The 19,359-nt window shown below is 37.8% G+C and overlaps 1 protein-coding gene across 1 annotated transcript; it reads right to left on the bottom strand.

Annotated features, from left to right (window-relative positions):
* Window positions 1-1,650: 1,650 nt before the first annotated feature.
* LOC148513892 (olfactory receptor 10A3-like) lies at window positions 1,651-2,824 on the bottom strand. Its single transcript, XM_088481313.1, has 2 exons — window positions 2,819-2,824; window positions 1,651-2,589 (listed from the first exon to the last, which is right to left on the bottom strand). The coding sequence occupies exons 1-2, from the start codon at window positions 2,822-2,824 to the stop codon at window positions 1,651-1,653; spliced, it is 945 nt and encodes a 314-aa protein (XP_088337439.1).
* Between the last annotated feature and the right edge of the window lie 16,535 nt (window positions 2,825-19,359).

Below are 19,359 nucleotides of genomic sequence, written 5' to 3'. Positions count from 1 at the left end.
GTCAGAATGAGCTTCAGTGCAGAAGCTCATTCTGACCGGCTGACAGGTACACTGCAAGGTCGGAGCGGAGCTCCGATCGCGGCAGTGGCAGAGCCTTGAATGCCCCTAGGCATTCAAGTCACCCTTAGGCATAAGCTTATTATGCCTATGCCTAGGGCCGGCTCTGTATAGCGTTCACACCTTCAGGTCACTGAGGTGCGGGCACCGCACTGAACGGTGTTCACTGAACAGCGTTCAGTGAAGGAGCCCAACCTATACCTGAACATGCCAAACCTGATGAGCATCATCAGGTTGAGGGACATGTTCAGTAGACAGTCGGGGATGGCAAGGAACCAGCGTGCATGCGAATTGCTGGTTCTTTCCGGCTATCCATTACCTGACTTTGTGAACAATGTGACCAAAACCTCCTGGTTTTGGTCGGATTGTTCACAATGTCGGGTAATTGATAGATCCCTTAATCCTCCGATAAGTGCCTAACCCTAAACCTAACCCTAACCATAAAAAAAACAAAAAAATCACTTGGTGACCATTTGCATGTCGTCCTTTTGACCCTGTCAACCATTTGCACCTGTCAACTTTCTTACATGTCTATCTTCAGTGTGTCAACCTTCTTACATGTCTACCTTTAGTGTGTCCCTGCCGACCTATTGCCTGTCTAACCTCTGGTGCCTATTTAGAAACTGCCAAGATCCAGCCTTGAAGTACTGTATTTACAGATACAAGGCACCAGTAGTTACAAAGGAATCCTGACAGGCAGTTCTTCGAGCTTGAAAATTCTCATTCCTTAAACATAGACAAAAACATTTCAAAAAGAAAATCGAAATGGTATTATTAACTTTGACAAGCTAGTGTCAAGGAGGAATCAATATTAGCTCTTCTATGCAGTATTCATTAAATAATTGCAGAACATATTTACATAATACACATATTTACATAATGCACTGGATGTTAACACTATATCAAAAACATGCAACTGTTACAATAAAATGTAATAACTTCTATAAAAGTTGATGACTGATACAATGGCTTTCACTCTTTGAAAAAAATGAAAAAAAACTATAAACACTATGAAGAGTGCAGTACAAGAGCTGCTAAACCTCTGAACCTTGGGACCTCTGTAGGTGGACTATATACAGCATGGATGTGATTTGCCCCTGGACTCTTACATGATGTCTTTGGGACTTGGTTAAGGCCCAAGTTGGTACGCAGCCATTTTTGTCATTATTATCACTATATGAAATGAAAGTATATTTTAAAATTATTTATAACATGGAATATATTGTATTTTACACTATGAGAAGTATATATTTAGGATTTCTGTGAGGTCCAACGACACAAGTTTATCAAAGTGACTGAAGTATTGCTGTGGAATATTGTTGGGTCCTAAAGCATATTTGGATCTGGAATTGGTATCTATCAAGGATTTGCTTAACTGGTATATGAAACATATTATATGAGAGACTCACTGGACTGGTACAGATTTTTCCTAATTTTGGAGTGCTCCTTCACATCTTTATATTGTTTGTATATTTATTGGGTTGGTGGTAAACTTTTTGTTAAATAAGTGCACCCTGATCTATGCACATAAGGTGTTCTTTGTATTTTCACATCCTCAAATACTGATTGATGCTGCTACATTAATGATTGTACCTATTTTTTTCTTTGTACTGATAAAACATAATATATAAAGCAGGCCTTCATTTCCTTGTTTTTCAGGCTGTAGATTATAGGATTAAGTAGTGGAGTCACAATTGTGTATAAAAGTGAGAGGATCTTGTTTATTTTTGAGTTCTGTTGAGAAGGAACCAAATAAATAATGAATATTGTCCCAAAGTACAAGCAGATAGATGTGAGATGTGAGCTGCAAGTGGAGAACGTTTTCTGTCTAACAGTTTTAATAGAAATTTGAAGGATGGTCCAAAATATGGACACGTAACTAAGAATGATCAACACAAATGGGAATAGAATCAGAATAGTGGTTATCAGTAGGGTTTCCATTTCTGCCAGGGAGGTATCTGAAGAAGACAACTGTAGCAGTGAAACTATATCACAGAACAGGTAATCAATAGTGTTTAAATCACAGAACCGTAAATTGCAGATTGCAATTAATATGCTGCTCATCACTATAAAGCAAGAGAGCCAAGCCCACACTGCCAGATGGTTACGCATCTTGATGTTCATGATTGAGGGATATCTCAAAGGGTTACAGATGGCCAGATATCTGTCAAAGGCCATAACTGTGAGGAGAAGGCACTCGACATTCCCAGTTGAGCCACCCAAGTATACCTGAGTGAAACAACTGTACAATGTCATAGGTCCTTTATCCCACCAAACAACATAGAGCATGTTTGGTATACTTATAGAGTTGAACATCATTTCGCTGACAGACAAATTACAAATGAAAAAGTACATTGGAGAATGGAGCTTTGGACAAGCAGCTATCAAAATAATAATAAGCATGTTTCCAATTACTGTGAAAATATAAGCTATAAGAATTAGAGCAAAAATCAAATTCTTCATTTTTTGCAAATTGCCAAACCCGAGAAGAACTACCTCCAGCACTTCTGTCTTGTTCTGTCCACATGGAGCCTGGTAAATGAGAATGTATCATTATTTTGTTCTCTAGTTGGACTTTAAATAGCTTTTAAATCATATACAGATGAGGACTTGTAATGCAAAGGAAACCACTAAATAATAAAAAAATATTTTGGTAATCTTAACCTGCCTACTTGGTTTTATTGTGAGGTGAATTCATGTAGGGTTGGGTTTTCCATTTTTGCCACATTATGCACCAATTTGTTAATCCATCCTCATTTACCTCCATTCCACATATAACACTTCTTAATTTAATTTATCTTTTCATATGAATTAATTGTCCAACTAATATTGGGAACTGGACCAATATCATAACCAATATCACAGCATGTGTTGTCACCAATAAATTGTGATATGTGTATATAATTTAATAATTTTTTCACATTATTCAATTTCTTAAACATTTAACAAATTAAGTTTAATTTTTAATACATATTTAATGGAATATGCAAACAAAAAAGTTTTTGAATTTTTCTTAAAAAATATCAAAGATCTGACATATTTTAGATCTTTAACAAACAAAAGTTGAGATAGTAATCATCATCATTGTATAGGTATAAGGTGCCACAAAACTTTGCAGGTCAAGATATTTGGTACATCATACAAAATAATAATAATAATAATAATAATAATAATAATAATAATAATACTTAGCGACATAACAAAAACATACACGGTTGGCAGAGAGTAGGCTAATTCTATGCATGGTAAGGAGAGTTTAAAATCTCAAAGAATCAGGTAATACTGTAACCAAGTATGCATGATTTATACTATAATAAGTAACAATATTGTAATAATTTAAGGTAGTGGAGTGTGTTCATTTTAACTGTCTTTTGTTGTAGTTTTGTCTCAATCTATCTCAAACTCAAATAGAAATTCTTATTTTTTAACAATATTAAGTGGCTCTACAGCAATGGTTTTCAGCATCTTAAGGTCACATTTGCTAGAGTAATCTAAAACTAAATATTTTACACATTCATATTATAGTGATATTCCATTAATCATGTAGCCTAGAGAAACAAAATTTTTTTTTCTGTCTACTGATAATCTGTTGAATGAGTTTTGCTTCATGGAAATGTAATTTGATGGCTATATATTCTTGCACAGCAAATTTTGTCTGGACATTGAGTTGAACAATTATTATTATTATTATTATTATTATTATTATTATTGTTATACTTTTTTTCATATGGCACCACAATTGTTCCCCAGCACCTTACAAAGTACTTAAACAAATAGTTTGACAAGTGACTTATAGTACAATACAGGACAAGGACATGGTAATATACATTGCTACATTAGTGACCATAACACCTAGAGTTGAAACAGAGCTTAAGCAACCAATTGTTAGGTGCCCTGGTGGGGGATAAGAAGTAGATGAAAGTAAAGTAAGGAGAAGCACAAGATGGTAAAGGCCCTGCTAATAAGAGATTACATTCTAAAGGGGAGGGGCAGACAAACAGGTGTGACACAGATGGGGTAAAAAGGGAGGAAGGAGCATGTTGCAGCAAGTTAGGATGGGAGCTGGAAGGCTTTGATGAAGCAGTGGGTCTTGAGATCCCATTTGAAGGATTGTAAAGAGGTGGAGAGTCAGATAGGGAGAGGGATAGAGTTCCAAAGGTCAGGAGAAGCACGGGCAAAATCCTGGAGGTGGGAGTGGAAGGAAGTAATCAGTTGGCATGAGAGGCAGTGTGCATTAGTTGAGCAAAGGGGGTGGACAGGAGAGTGGAGGGAGATGAGGTCAGAGATGTAAATTGGAGAGGAGTGGTTAAGGGCTTTGTAAGCAAGTGTGAGAACCTTGAATTTGGTTCTAAAAGGGAAGGGGAGCCAAGGAGTGGTTGAGGGGTTGTCAGAGAGGGGAGGCAGATGTAGACCATTTGGAGAGGAAGATGAGTCAAGCAACAGCATTGAGGACAGACCGGAAAGAAGAGAGATGGGAGCTGGGGAGGCCAGATAGGAGGAGGTTACAGTAGTCCAATCTGGATATGACCAGTGAGTGTATGAGGGTGAGAAAGGGTCTAATCTTGGAAATATTTTTGAGATGGAAATGACAGGACAGTGAGAGTCTCTGGATATGTGGTTTGTAGGAGAGGGAGGAGTCCAGAATAACTCCAAGAAAGCACACTTTGGGGCTAGAAGAGATAGTTGTGCCATCTATTGTTAAAGAAATAGTGGGAAGTGAGGTTATGTTGGAGGGTGGGAAAATGATCAGCTCAGTCTTAGACATCTTAAGTTTAAGAAATTGCTGGGACATCCAGGAAGAAATAGTAGAGAGTCAGTTGGAGATACAAGTGAGGAGAGAGGGGGAGAGGTCAGAGGAGTAAGGTAGATCTGAGTATCATCAACATAGAGAAGATAATGAGGTCAAAAGAGCTGATGAGTTCACTTAGAGAGGACGTAAAGAGGGAAAATAGTAGAGGTCCAAGAACAGAACCTTGGGGTACACCTACTGTAAGAGGCTGTGGTGGGGAAGAGGAGTCATGAGAAGAGACAGAGAAGGATCGGTCTGAGAGGTAGGAGGACAGCCAGGAGATAACATTGTCATGTAGACCAAGGGAGTGAAGGATTTGCAGCAGGATAGGGTGGTCAACAGTGTCAAAGGCAGCAGAGAGCTCAAAGAGAATAGACAGTGAGTAGTGGCCCTTGGATTTAGCAGCAATAAGGTCATTGCTGAATTTTGTGGGGGCAGATTCAGTGGAGTGGAGAGAATGGAAGCCAGACTAAAATGGATCAAGGAGGGAGTGGGAGGAAAGAAAGGTGGTACGGTGGTTGTAGACAATATGCTCAAAGTGCTTGGAGGCAAAAGGAAGGAGAGAGATGGGTCGGTAGTTGGAGAGAGTGTTAGGATCAAGGGTAGGTTTTTTAAGAATGAGGGAGACAAGGGCATGTTGGAATGAAGAAGGGACAGTGCCAGATGATAGAGCGGGATTGAGGAGGTGGGCAAGATGGCACAAAGAGAGAGGTAGCAGAGGAGACATGAAGGGATAGGGTCAAGGGGGGAGGTGGAAGGGGAGGAGGACCGAATGAGAGCCATAACTTCCTCTCCAGATACAGGGGAGAAGGATGTCAAAGTCGGTGAAATGGATGGAGATGGGTGATCAGGGAAAGGAGGAGGTGTAGAGTAGGGGAACTGGTGGGATATGATGTCCTGATGTATGGAATCAATTTTAGATGTTAAGTAGGTAGCAAAGTCAAGGGCAGTGAATGAGGAGGGGAGGCGGGGAGGGGGTGGACAGAGGAGGGAGTTGAAGGTGGTGAAGAGACACTGGGGATTTGAGGACTGGGAGGAGATGAGGTTTTTATATAGGACTGCTGAGAGGGAAAGGGCAGCACTATAGGATGAGTGCATACATTTGAAGTGGAGAATACAATATAACAAAAGTATCTGTTGATTATCTCAATATTTTGTTACTGTACACAATTTATATTATTGTTGTGGAAACATGGCAGGTGCCTGTGATAGCTACAGTTCGAAGGCTTCATTGTCCACTAATCCAAATAAACAGTTTTGGGAATTTGTTAAAGAAAGAGATTATCATTTTTGTGTTTATGGCACCTGTAGGTGTTGTACTTTTCAAGACAGACTCTATTAACTGTGCAAATGCAAATTTAACAAAAATAATAATAAAAGCAATCATAAATATTTTTTAAATCCATTATTGTATCTGTCTTGAGCTAATTTGTAAATGTATCCAGCTATGGCCTTCTATAATCAACCTGTGGTAATTGGTAATGATAACTGTAGAGTGTTGTTATTCAGAATGGCCTTGACATCATGACATGCTGGTAGCTACATAGACTTTGAAGTTGTGAAATCAGTTTATCAGCCAACTGTATGGGGGCTTATTCTGGGTCTCAGGCAAAGTGGCTGAAGTTGTGGGCAGCTTCAGATGTTTGCATGACTACTTTATGCTAATGTGAGATTTGGTTCAAATAATGCGCGGTTTTATGCTTGTGTGAGCAGAAACTAGTGCTGAGCAGCTGCAATGGTCCTTATTAGTATCTGCACTTGCACAATTCCCATGCTAGGTGCAAGAGACCTATCAGATCACAGACTCTCCTGTCCCTTGCACCTGATTCTGAATCACACAGAGCTTTAGACATCCTCCCACAATACTCCAATAACTCACCCACAAGTTAGGGTGATTACATACAATTGCTTTGCCAAAGTTACTGCCCCAAAACAACCAAATTAATAGAAAAACAGATTCAGCCAAGATGTGTTCGACTCAGAATATGACGGAAATGTGCAAAAATACATAACTTCAAATCTGCATGTGCATTTTTTTTAAACTCCCCATTTGCATTTGTGAAGAGCCACTTTACTCAGAATAAACACTATGTCTATATTTATAAAGTGGCTGGCTGGACTAAGTGACAAACATTTTAGTTTTTTGGTGAAACATGAGGTTCCATATTTGTCAGTCACCAAATTACATCCCACAAAATTTAGAGAATTAAAAAAGCTCATGATTAGATCTGGGATGACAATGGGCGAAAGCTCATGACTAGATCTGGGATGACAATGTGCAAAAGCTCATGACTAGATCTGGGATGACAATGGATGGAAGCTCATGACTAGATCTGTGATGACAATGGGTGGAATCTCATGTCTAGATCTGGGATGACAATAGGCAAAAATTCATGACTAGATATAGGATGACAATGGGCAAAGCTCATTACTATATCTGGGATGACAATGGGCAAAAGCTCATTACTAGATCTGGGATGACAATGGGCAGAAGCTCATTACTAGATCTGGGATGACAAAAGGTGGAATCTCATGACTAGATCTGGGATGACAACAGGCAAAAACTTATGACTAGATATAGGATGACAATGGGCAAAATCTCATGACTAGATCTGGGATGACAATGGGCAAAAGCTCAAGACTAGATATAGGATGACAATGGGCAAAAGCTCATGATTAGATATGTGATGACAATTGGTGGAAGCTCATGACTAGATCTGGGATGACAATAGGCAAAAGCTCAAGACTAGATATAGGATGACAGTGGGCAAAAGCTCATGATTAGATATGTGATGACAATTGGTGGAAGCTCATGACTAGATCAGGGATGACAATGGACAAAAGCTCATGACCAGATATAGGATGACAATGGGCAAAAGCTCATGACTAGATATAGGATGGCAATGGGCAAAATCTCATGATTAGATCTGGGATGACAATGCTTGGAAGCTCAAGACTAGATATAGGATGGCAATTGATGGAAGCTGATGACTAGATATAGGATGGCAATGGGTGGAAGCTCTTGACTAGATATAGGATGGCAATGGATGGAAGCTGATGACTAGATCTGGAATGGCAATGGATGGAAGCTTATGACTAGATATAGGATAGCAATGGATGGAAGCTGATGACTAGATCTGGGATGGCAATGGATGGAAGGTCTTGTCTAGATATAGGATGGCAATTGATGGAAGCTCATGACTAGATATGGGATGTCAATGGATGGAAGCTCATGACTAGATCTGGGATGGCAATGGATGGAAGCTCTTGACTAGATATAGGATGGCAATGGATGGAAGCTCATGACTAGATATAGGATGGCAATGGATTGAAGCTCATGACTAGATATAGGATGGTAATGGATGGAAGCTCATGACTAGATCTGGGATGGCAATGGATGGAAGCTGATGACTATATATAGGATGGTAATGGATGGAAGCTCATGACTAGATATAGGATGGCAATGGGGAAAAGCTCATGACTAGATATAGGATGACAATGGATGGAAGCTCATGACTAGATATAATATGGCAATGGGCAAAAGCTCATGATCAGATCTGGGAAAACAATTTACAGATACAGTAGTTCTGTGTTTGTGGTTGATAAGGATTTATAAAATATTTACACACCTACTTAAGGATGAGAAATATTTATTTTGGAAATAGATATCTACATTTGACTTCAATTTTTTTTATTAATTCTGCCTATTCTTGCTTCTCATCTGATATCTGGATAGATTCAGTCTTGTTCAAAGTGAGACTTACCTGTAAATTTACCAAGACATTGTTTTTAAATGCAACTTGGACCAATTAAAACAGCGACTGTAATACTGTAAATGCTAGAACAGGCTTGTTTTCTACATATTACAGTTGTCATTTTAAATCCATCAGTCAAAGTCGATGATCAATGTAGCTTTGATAACCCCCATCTTAGTAAATCTACTCCATTGTTTATGGTACAAATGTATGTTGATGGTGATAAGGACTACTATCCCCATCAGATAGATGGTAGCAGTGTGATCGCATAGATGTGGCTGCATCTGAATACAGACAGAGATCTGCAGTTATTTCTGAACACATAAAGCAGCCACAAGTGCTTTACATACATCTCTGAATCATGTGCAATATTCCTTCCAGACAGAAAAATTAAAGACATCTCCAGTCAGGAATTAGATATTGGTACTGTAACAAGTCATCACAGGGTGTAAAATAAATCACTGTACTGTGTATAATATTATATGTTCTATAACACTGACACAATACCAGAGCTGAGTCTGCTACAAGTAGAATCAGTAACCACAGTAACCACATACACACAAGGGACTAAGCAATTCTCTTGGTACTGTAACTATGAAACTGGAAAAGCAGCACAATTAAATTATCAAACATTATTAATTTTGACTATCAGTATTCTACAATTTTAGAGTGTGCATCTGCTTTTTCTTGTATGGCACTACAAGTCTCAGCAAGGTAGCAACTCTTATTATGTTTAATAGTAGGGTGTGATGTCCAGCCCCCCTCCTTTCCAAACATTATTCATGAAAACAATATTTTTTTAATGCAGATATTAATTTTTTCAATATTTATCAGAACAGCACATGATTTTTACAGTATATATTATGACAGCCATGTCATTAATATATACTGTATGTGTGATTCCTTTTCCCCTTCCCTATGTTTTCTTTTTTCTGTATCCATCCCCTTCCATGTTATTGGAACAAAACTTTAATAAAAATATTGATAATAAAAATATATACTGTATGTTATGTAGTATTTTTTTTTTACAAACCCAATGAACCTACCAAATATGTTTTGAAAACTCAAGTATGTGCAGGGAGAACATACAAACACTGATTAGAAAACTCTAAATAGTAACAATGTGCTTCCCAATATAATAAGTAGCTTAGTGTACAAGGTGTATATATACATAAACATATTATGTAAGAAATATTTCTTGCTCTGAGAATGTAACTTAAATATTTTTATATTTGGATATATATAAAACTTACCATTATATTAAGGTTTTTATTCATATGAGGAATCCACCTCTGACACCTGAGTTTCACATTCTGTATGCAATAAAGTAACAGAGTAACACAGCACACAGCAATACAGTCATATGTTACTGCTTCAGTTTTCATCCTAAGTGAGGCCAAAGGTAGAAGTCATCAGGTTTTATAATGTAAGAAGTCTCATGACAGCTATCAAGCTGGAGGGAATAACGGGCAGAACCTCAGATGACAAAAGCCACAGGGAGATGAATCAAAATGTGGGCTTCCAAATTAGACTCTAATGATGAGTATGAAATGTTCTGTTAAACAAGTTGAAATATGACCCTTAAAATGTTAATAATTTCTAGGAGTTCCTACCAATTCCAGCAATCATCAAAGTGTGAATTAACATTTTCATAGGGTTTTGATAAAGTGTCTAAATACCACTCTGAATACTTTCCTACTATTATGATGATGAATATATATATATATATATATATATATATATATAAATATTTACAGTATATAAATGATGGAAGGCACTCAGGTAGACTGCATAAATGTCACTCCGAGATGTTGACTACCAGCTTGTAGCAGTTTAATCATTTATATAGTCTATATACTGTAGTCTATATTTACATTCCTTTGGGAAGGGCACCGGAGTTGTTTTTGCTGGTTATGATTTATTGAGTGCCGGACATTCAACATTATTTAATATATATTTATATATATATATATATATATATATACAGTATAATAGCTGAAGTATCCGGCATTGCCCGGGATTTTAAGAATGTTTGCTTACACATCATCCTCCAACAAACCTGGCCTTAGGCAAGCCTCACAAAAAGTGACAAACTTCCCCATCAACAGGCCAAAGGTCATCAAAGAAAGTAGGACCTGTAACGGTGTAATGCAAACTTCGGAGATAGAAGCATTCAAAATGTGTTGGATGTACAGTGCAAACACGGCCACGAGCTTCTGTTGCTCTAATACCAGGATGACCATCTACAGCGACTCCCTGTTTTCTGCACATAAAAACTTTTCCATAAGCATTCCATGTGTAATATTTTGGTAGCTTACAGTATAGCAGGGTCCTTGCAAAGTCATCATTTTGATACAGTTTGAGGAAAGAAGTCAATGTTGCTGCTGGGAAAGCCTGCTAAAGCTCTCTTCGATAATAATCATTAAAATCATGACAAAACATGACAACAAAAAACGCTCGCTTCGAGGCCCTACCGATATGCCGTATGGCCCCACAATGAGCATACAGCCAAAATTGTATTTTTTAATTACTTAAAAATGAACAGTAATTAAATTCAGTTTCACAACTTTTTAGTTGCTTCGAGCATGTTTTATTACGTTCGTATGTAAATTTTCCTGATCTTGGCTTGTAAACTGTGGATTTGTATAGAAAGAGAGAAGGACATAAAAAATTTAAATAGTAGGGATAAGAAAGTTCTTAAATATCACCTCTGGACAGACAGTAGTACTGAGTGCAAGTCCCCACAATGAGCATCCAGCAAAAATTGTGTTTTTTAATTAATTAAAAAATAATGGTAGTTAATTTTGATTTCAAATTTTTTTAGTTGCTTCGGGCATGTTTTAATACACTTGTATGTAAAATGTCATGATATTGGCTTGTAAACTGTGGATTTGTATAGAAAGACAGAAGGATTATTATTAAATATCACCAATAGAGGCAGTAGACAGCAGTACTGAATGCAAGGCCCCACACTGAGCATCCAACAAAAATTGTGGTTTTTATTTAATTAAAAATGAATTTTATTTAATATATTTGTTTTAATACACTTGTATGTTAAATTTCAGGATCTTGTCTTGTAAACTGTGGAATTGTATAGAAAGACAGAAGGACAAATGTTTGCTTTTATAATATATATATATATATATATATATATATATATATTTATATATATATATATAAATAATTATTATTATTATGTACAGTAGAATATGGAATAAATTATTCTCTATGGGAAATATTGGTTCACATATCTAAGTTTTGTGAACCAAAACAAGTTATTTAAAAATGAGTTTTAGGAATTTAAAATGTTGTTTATAATAAGTTGTAGTGTTATAGCCATCCAAGGGAAGATAGGATGAAGAGGTGTATGCCTCATGGGAGCAGTGTTCCAGTGATGCAGACATTTGTGCCATCATAGAAAGTGGAGAATACCTGGCATGGTGATAATTTGTCTTTGTCTAAAGTCAACTAATGAAAGATCAAGTGAGGACCTGAATCTATACAGACTTTGTTTTTTTGGGGAGGTATCCATCTTATCCAAGGACCCAGGGTGGGAGGAGGGCATTCTTGGGTTCCCTTGTTCACAAGAAAGGATATGGCATTGCTGCAAGCCAACATTATTGTGTATGAGTGTTTATGTTCCCCTGAAGAAGCCCTAATAACTGAGGAAGGGATCTGCGGAGACAAGCAATTGATTACCTTGTACTATGAAGGGAAGTCCACCATGTCTGCAGTGGAGTAACAGGCCCATGTAAGAGCATCACTGGACACAGTAAAGAGGACACACAGATTGTGACAGGGAAAGTGCTCCATTGTAACACGGGGAGAGAACTCCATAGCTCCTTGAGGAGAGCTCAAAAATGAAGGGGGTTTGCTGCATCCATGCATTGTTGCTAGAGGTGAGCCCATATGAAAAGGGTCATATTGAAATAAAGTCCATGGGGGCAATGTCATATCCACCTATTTGGAAAAACTAGTAATTTTCCATCAAATTTCCAGCAACTTTAAAGTCGCTGTATATAAGAGAATGTGAATACATGTCGATTCGCCATAATCACGCAAAACACATTTTCAGCATGACACAAAATGCCTTCCAGATGTTTCTAACATTAAACATACAACACTCCAGGTGTAATACTGTAATAAGTGAATTGTAAACTCTCCACAATCACTCCTTTACAACTCACAATAGATGAGCCAGAGGTAGGTATGAACTTTTTTCTTCAGTGTGTGTCCTGTCTTTATTTGTATTGGCCTACAGCTGCTTATAGCCCTTCATGCCTAGGCATGCTGGCATTTGTGGTTCTTCAAATGCCATCATCCTTTGGCACCCTTACATTGGCTAATAGTCCACTTGTAAAAAAAAACAATATTATTCATAATATTACCCATTACCTCTATACCCAAAGATCAGGGGGCAATGAGAAGAGCTTTGTTGCTATTGGCACTAGGGTTGGTTGTACCCAGGATGGTGCCCACATGATTTTTTATATTATATTTTTATTATTATTACTAGTTATTTATATAGAACTCACATATTCCGCATCACTTTACATAGAATATTTGGCAATTCCCCTTAGTCCTTGCCCCAGTGGAGCTGACAATCTATATACCCTACCACATGTACACACATACACAATAGGGTTAATTGTGGAGCTTTTAATCTATATAGCCTATCACATATACATGCACACAGACACAATAGGGTTAGTTTTTTCTTGTGGGCCAATTAACCTAACAGTAAATTTTTGGAGTGTAGGAGAAAAATGTTGTACTTGGAAGAAACTCATGCAATAATGGGGAGAATACACAATCTTCACATATTTATATCCATGTGGGAGTCAAACCCACATCCTTAGTGCTGTGAGGTAATGATGCTAACCATTACACCATCCATACTGCCCATCCCCAACCCTGGTGCTAACTGGCTTGTAACAAGTGGTGTCCACTCTATGGTTCTACTAGCCCTAGATGGCCAATCTGATCTGGAAAAATTCTGGAATTCCAGCAAGTTTGGTTTCATAACTTACCACACATCACTAGACAGTTGCTGAGTCAAACTCAAACTTGCATATCAAATAAAATAGGGGTATGATGGTCTGCAGTTATCACTGGACTATGTATAACTGCTAGGGAGAGCAGGGATCCACCTTCGTTCTATACTGTAAGTACTAAATATTGGTAAACAAAAGTGGACAAACTCCCAGCACTTGTCACCAGACCTTTAAGGATTCTTTATTTACTGAATAACATTCACAATTGTATAAACAATTTAGTATTTATTATGTATACAAAATTATATATTGCAATTGTAAATAATATAATAAATATATATTACATATGTATATTAGAAACTAAAACCTAGTCTAGGAGGGTGTCACAATCTAAATACTAGACTATAATCTAATACCGGTATATGTAAAACACCATAGAAGACGACAACATATAACAAATATTGGAGTCCTTTTACATTTATTTGAAGTGCTGATCCATGGTGATATTAAATGTTGCATATATCCACAATGGGGAATGACACTACTCCACATCACATATAAATATTCATACAAATATAAATAAAAAAAAAATAAAAAAAAAAATATTGTGGTAACATCAGTACTGGATCCTGGAGGAATAGAAGGAGGTGACTTGTTCTGATTAATCACCTTTTCTTTGACATCATGTAGATGGATGGGCAGATATGCATCATTCACGTGGGGAAGAGATGGCACCAGGATGCACTATGGGAAGAAGCCAATCTGGTGATGAAGTGTGATGCCCTGGGCAATGTTCTGCTGGGAAACCTTGGGTTCTGGCATTCAAGTGGATGTGACTTTGGCTTGTACCACCTACTGTACCTAACGATTGCTGCAGACCAAGGGCCTGATTCAGCAAGGATCACTATTGCGATCGCAATAGCAATTACATAGTCTCACTGCGAAGATATGCTAATGATGACATATCTGTATTCCAATGCGTATGCACTCTTGCATCTTTGCTATGTATGTGGCAAATCATGCCATGCATGTCGATAGGCATGCACTCGTGACCTGATATGCGCACTGTGTTCGCACTCGCGACTCCAAAGCATTGCATGGTGCAATTGCAGTACATGCCATAGAGTACCATAGCCTACACTGCTGCAGGTAATCACATCAGGTGCGATGTGTGCACATGTTTGTAGCGTGATCGGCAAAGATGTAACAGGACACATCTGTAGGCTTCTCTTGCCTGGACACTTCCAAAATCTAAAGATAACTAAGATGAGACCAATATATTTACTTATTGTCTAAAACTTTGAAACAATAAAAATTAAAAAAAAAAATATCAAGCTTATTTTGCCATTTTTTTACAGGCGGATTACAAGCCCCTGCAGGGTCTTAATGTCTGGGTATGCTGGCACTTGTGGTAATACAAATGCCATTGTGCAAAGGCAGACTTACTGCGACTTGTAGTCTACCTGTGAAGAACACTATTATTAACTATTTAATCACTGTTACCCTAGTATCCAAAGTCTAGAGGGTGCATACAAGAGCCATGGGGTGGTTGAACCTCAGAGGACACCATTTTTCAAAGATCCCCCTTTTCAAGGGATTCCTGTCCTGGGCTCACCAGTTTGGGGTTGTTTAACATTATGGCAGGGGGACCCCATGCTATGTGTGTCTCCCTGCTATAACAGTATATACTGGTAGGTAAAGCCAGGTTCTCATTATTGGAAAAAAAGGTAACCCCATGCCATTTACCCCCCTATTTTCCAATACCAGAGCAGACTCAAAGGTACACGGCTGGTTATGAATTTGAAGAGGGGGCCAACATACTTTTTTTATAATTTATTAACTTTTTCTATCCTTTTAAACAGAACAAATCCTGTATGGATCATAGTGATCTGTGCAGTGCCTCCCCAAACTCATCTGCCACAGGCAGATTTATTGTTTAAGCAGCTTTGCAGGCAGTTTTGCAGTGGATTCCAAACCCCCATCTTGATAAATCAGTCTTATTTTCTATTCCAATCTTTCTATAGACTAAAATAATGATTTTGATATTCAATTATGTTCTAATGTGTGCTTTCTTAGTGGTTTTGAGGCAATTTTGGGCGTTGTAAAATGGCAAATAGTAAAACTGTCCAAAAACTGCTGCCAAACCACTGGGATTTAGAACCTTCTGCTTAGTAAATTTTGCCCATAAGGTCTAATTGGAGTTATGAAGGGAAAACTAAAGGCTTCCTACTTTGAGTGCTTTGCTTGAGAAATCCATTATACTTGTTAACCTGCGGTGGACTAACCAGCATTGTTGGTATGCATGCTATTTTTCAGTGCCTAATGTGATTGCTAAAATAAAAAATTTATACTTTTATTATAAATTTGTGGCACCCACTTAATTAAGTTTTTTAGAAATATGTTCCTGGTTGGATTCAGGTACATTGGGTAAGACGACAACTGATAACAAGCAGTGTGTAAGCAGACTGACACCTTTTTTCCTGTGGAAAAACTTTTTGGTAGTATGATAGAAGCTATGTTTGGTGACTGCCTTGCCTTTAAAAGCCATTAGTTGGTAGGTGAGCTTTAAACCAGGTAACATTTTTTCAGTTTAAACTATGTGATAGCAGCTACCAGGTTTCCATCAGTGTGACAGATAGTGTAGGACCTGCAGAGAAGTGGGGTCCTGTGATGTGGGCTGCAGGCTTATAAATGCATTTATCAATCCATGAACCAAAACCCCATTGTTTATTTATACATTATTGTGAGTATTTACACATGGTGAGTGCTGAGTTTTCTGACTGTATATATATATATATATATATATACAGAGGGTAAAATAAGTATTGAACACATTAACATTGTTCTCAGCAAATATATTTGTAATGGGGCTATTGTAATGACATTTTCAACAAATGTCAGCAACAACCCATGCAATCCACACATGCAAAGAAATCAAACCATAAATGTCCATAATAAGTTATGTGTAATAATGTGAAATGACACAGGGAAGAAGTATTAAATAGATTATACTGATATTTATTTAATATTTTGTACAAAAGCCTTTGTTGGTAATGACAGCTTTAAGATGACTCCTTATGGAGAAACTAGTCGCATGCATTGCGGTGTGATTTTGGCCCATTCTTCAACACAAACAGTCTTGAAATCTTCTATGAACTATAATCTTTAGCTATTTCCATAGATTTTCAACTGGATTTAAGTCAGGTGATTGGCTGGGCCATGCTAGCAGCTTTATTTTCTTTCTCTGAAACCAATTGAGAGTGTCCTTGGCTGGTGTTTGTGATATCTTGCTGAAATGTCCACCCTCGTTTCAGCATCCTGGTAGATGGCAGCAGATTTTTATCAAGAATGTCTCTGTACTTTTTTCCATTCATCCTTCCTTCAATGATATGAAGCATGCCAGTACCATATGCTGAAAAACAGCCCCACACCATGATGTTCCCACCTCCAAACTTCATTGTTGGTATGGTGCTTTTGGGGTGTTGTGCAGTGCCAGTTCTCCAAATATGGTGTGTATTATGGCATCTAAAGAGTTCAATCTGACCAGACTATATTCTCCCAGTATTTCACAGGCTTGTCCAAATGCTATACAGCAATCTTTAAACAAGCTTCAACATGTATTTTTTCAGCAATGGAGTCTTGCGTGGTGAGCGTGCATAAAGGCCATGGCAGTTGAGTGCTAATTCCAGGTCTTTCTGAAGCTCTCCACAAGTGATCCTTGGCTTTTAGGACAACTCTTCTGATAATTCTTATCACTCCTCTGTCAGAAATCTTGTGAGGAGCACCTGGTTGTTGCCGGTTTATTGTGAAATGATGTTCTTTCCACTTCCATAATATGGTCCCAACAATGCTCACTGGAACATTCAGAAGTTTAGCTTCTAAAGGGAAAAATAAACTAGTGTAGGGTCTGTGGAGAGGGCAGGCAGAAGTAATTAGTTTGGGGATAAAGATGAGCTGAGCAGCAGCAATAAGGACACATTAGATTGGAGTAATCCAGGAGTCATGAAGGCCAGATTAGAGTATTTTACAGTAATTGAGTCTAGAGATGATCAGTGGGTGGATGAGTGTATTTGCTGCTTCAAGGTGAGAAAGGGACTGATCTTGTAAATATTTTGGAAGTGGAAGTTGCTAGACTGGAAAAAATACTCAATGTGCTGTTTTAAGTAAGTCAGTGGACTTGTGAGATAGAAGAAATGGTGAAGTTGTCAATGAGTAGTGAAATGGAGGTGAGAAGATTCAGGAGGGTGTCCAGATAATCATCTCAGTTTTAGACATGTTAAGTTTAAGAAAGTAATGAGACAATCGGAAGTTAATAGCATAGAAAGACATGAGTGAAGTGAAAGAGGGAGAGATCAGGTTAGGAGAGATATATATGAGTATGACCAGCATAGAGATGAGGCCAAAAATGCTGAAAAAGTAATCTAAAAAGGAATTACAAAAAGAGAATAGTACTTTTGGGACACTACATGCTAGTAGAAAATGGTGAGGAGTCATGAGAAGACACTGAGAAAGAAAATTCAGAGAGGTAGGAGGACAACAAGGAGAAGGTAATGTCATGAAGACCAAGGGAGTAAAGGATTTATTGGAGGAGAGGGTGGTCCACAGTGTCAAAAGCAGTAGAGAAGTCAAGGAGAATTATCAGAGAGTAGTGGCCCTTGAATTTGGCATCAAAAAGGACATTTCTTACTTGAGTGAGGGCAATTTCAGTAGCGTGAACAGGATGAAATACTAAAAACTAAATAATACTAATGCACTGTCAACACAAAAACAGACAAATCTCAGGTGCACAACTCAAAATTATTAATAATATATAAATGCAATAAAATTTTGCAATCAATAGAGGTTTTTACCATAATCTTGGCCAAGGTTATTGGCCTATCCTCTTTCGGGTAGGTTCTTAACATACTTTGATTCAAATCCAGAGCACAGGACACCCCCAAACTAGCCCAGCTAAGCCACCCCAGGGCACCGCCATAGTAAGAAAAGTACAGTGTGAAAGAGATAGTTAGGAGCAGCTACTGCTGCATATAAATTATGAAAATAAAAAGTGAGGTACATATATAATAATCATACAGTGAAGGGTTAAAATGTGTTATAAAAGAAAAATGTGTTATAATGCGGTGCCCTGAAACAGATCAACAAAGGCAATCCAAGGGGACCCACACCCCAAAAATAAACCAAAATTGCACTACAGTATATAAAACTTGTAGGACTTACCTAGAATTGCGCCTAATACAAGTGTGCATATTCATTACTAGACCCCATGCTTTTAAACCAATAAGCAAGGGTGCTAATCCAGTCTGAGGGCATCTCCTTTCCCTCAGGTGTGCAATAAAGCACATTAAATGAAGTATATGGGAAAGATTTCTGGACTGCACACCTTGAATATATATATATATATATATATATATATATATAAATACATATAATGGGAGGTGCTACCTGATGAGACTAATTGTAGGCACAAAAACAGACAAATCTCAGGTGCACAACTCCAAATTATTAATAATATATAAATGCAATAAAATTTTGCAATCAATAGAGGTTTTCAGCATAATCTTGGCCAAGGTTATGGGCCTACCCACCATATCCAGGTAACCTCTTCAGGGTAAGTCCCTAACATACTATGATTCAAATCCAGAGCACAGGACACCCCCAAACTAGCCCAGCTAAGCCACCCCAGGGCACCACCATAATAAGAAAAGTGCAGTGTGAAAGAGATAGTTAGGAGCAGCTGCTGCTGCATATAAAGAATGAAAATAAA

The sequence above is a fragment of the Taudactylus pleione genome, unplaced genomic scaffold (genome assembly GCF_031769625.1).
Source record: "Taudactylus pleione unplaced genomic scaffold, aTauple2 ptg000268l, whole genome shotgun sequence".
Lineage (NCBI taxonomy): Eukaryota > Metazoa > Chordata > Amphibia > Anura > Myobatrachidae > Taudactylus > Taudactylus pleione.
The sequence above is the reverse complement of the archived record's forward strand: the minus strand, read 5'-3'. Positions and strand labels throughout refer to the sequence as shown.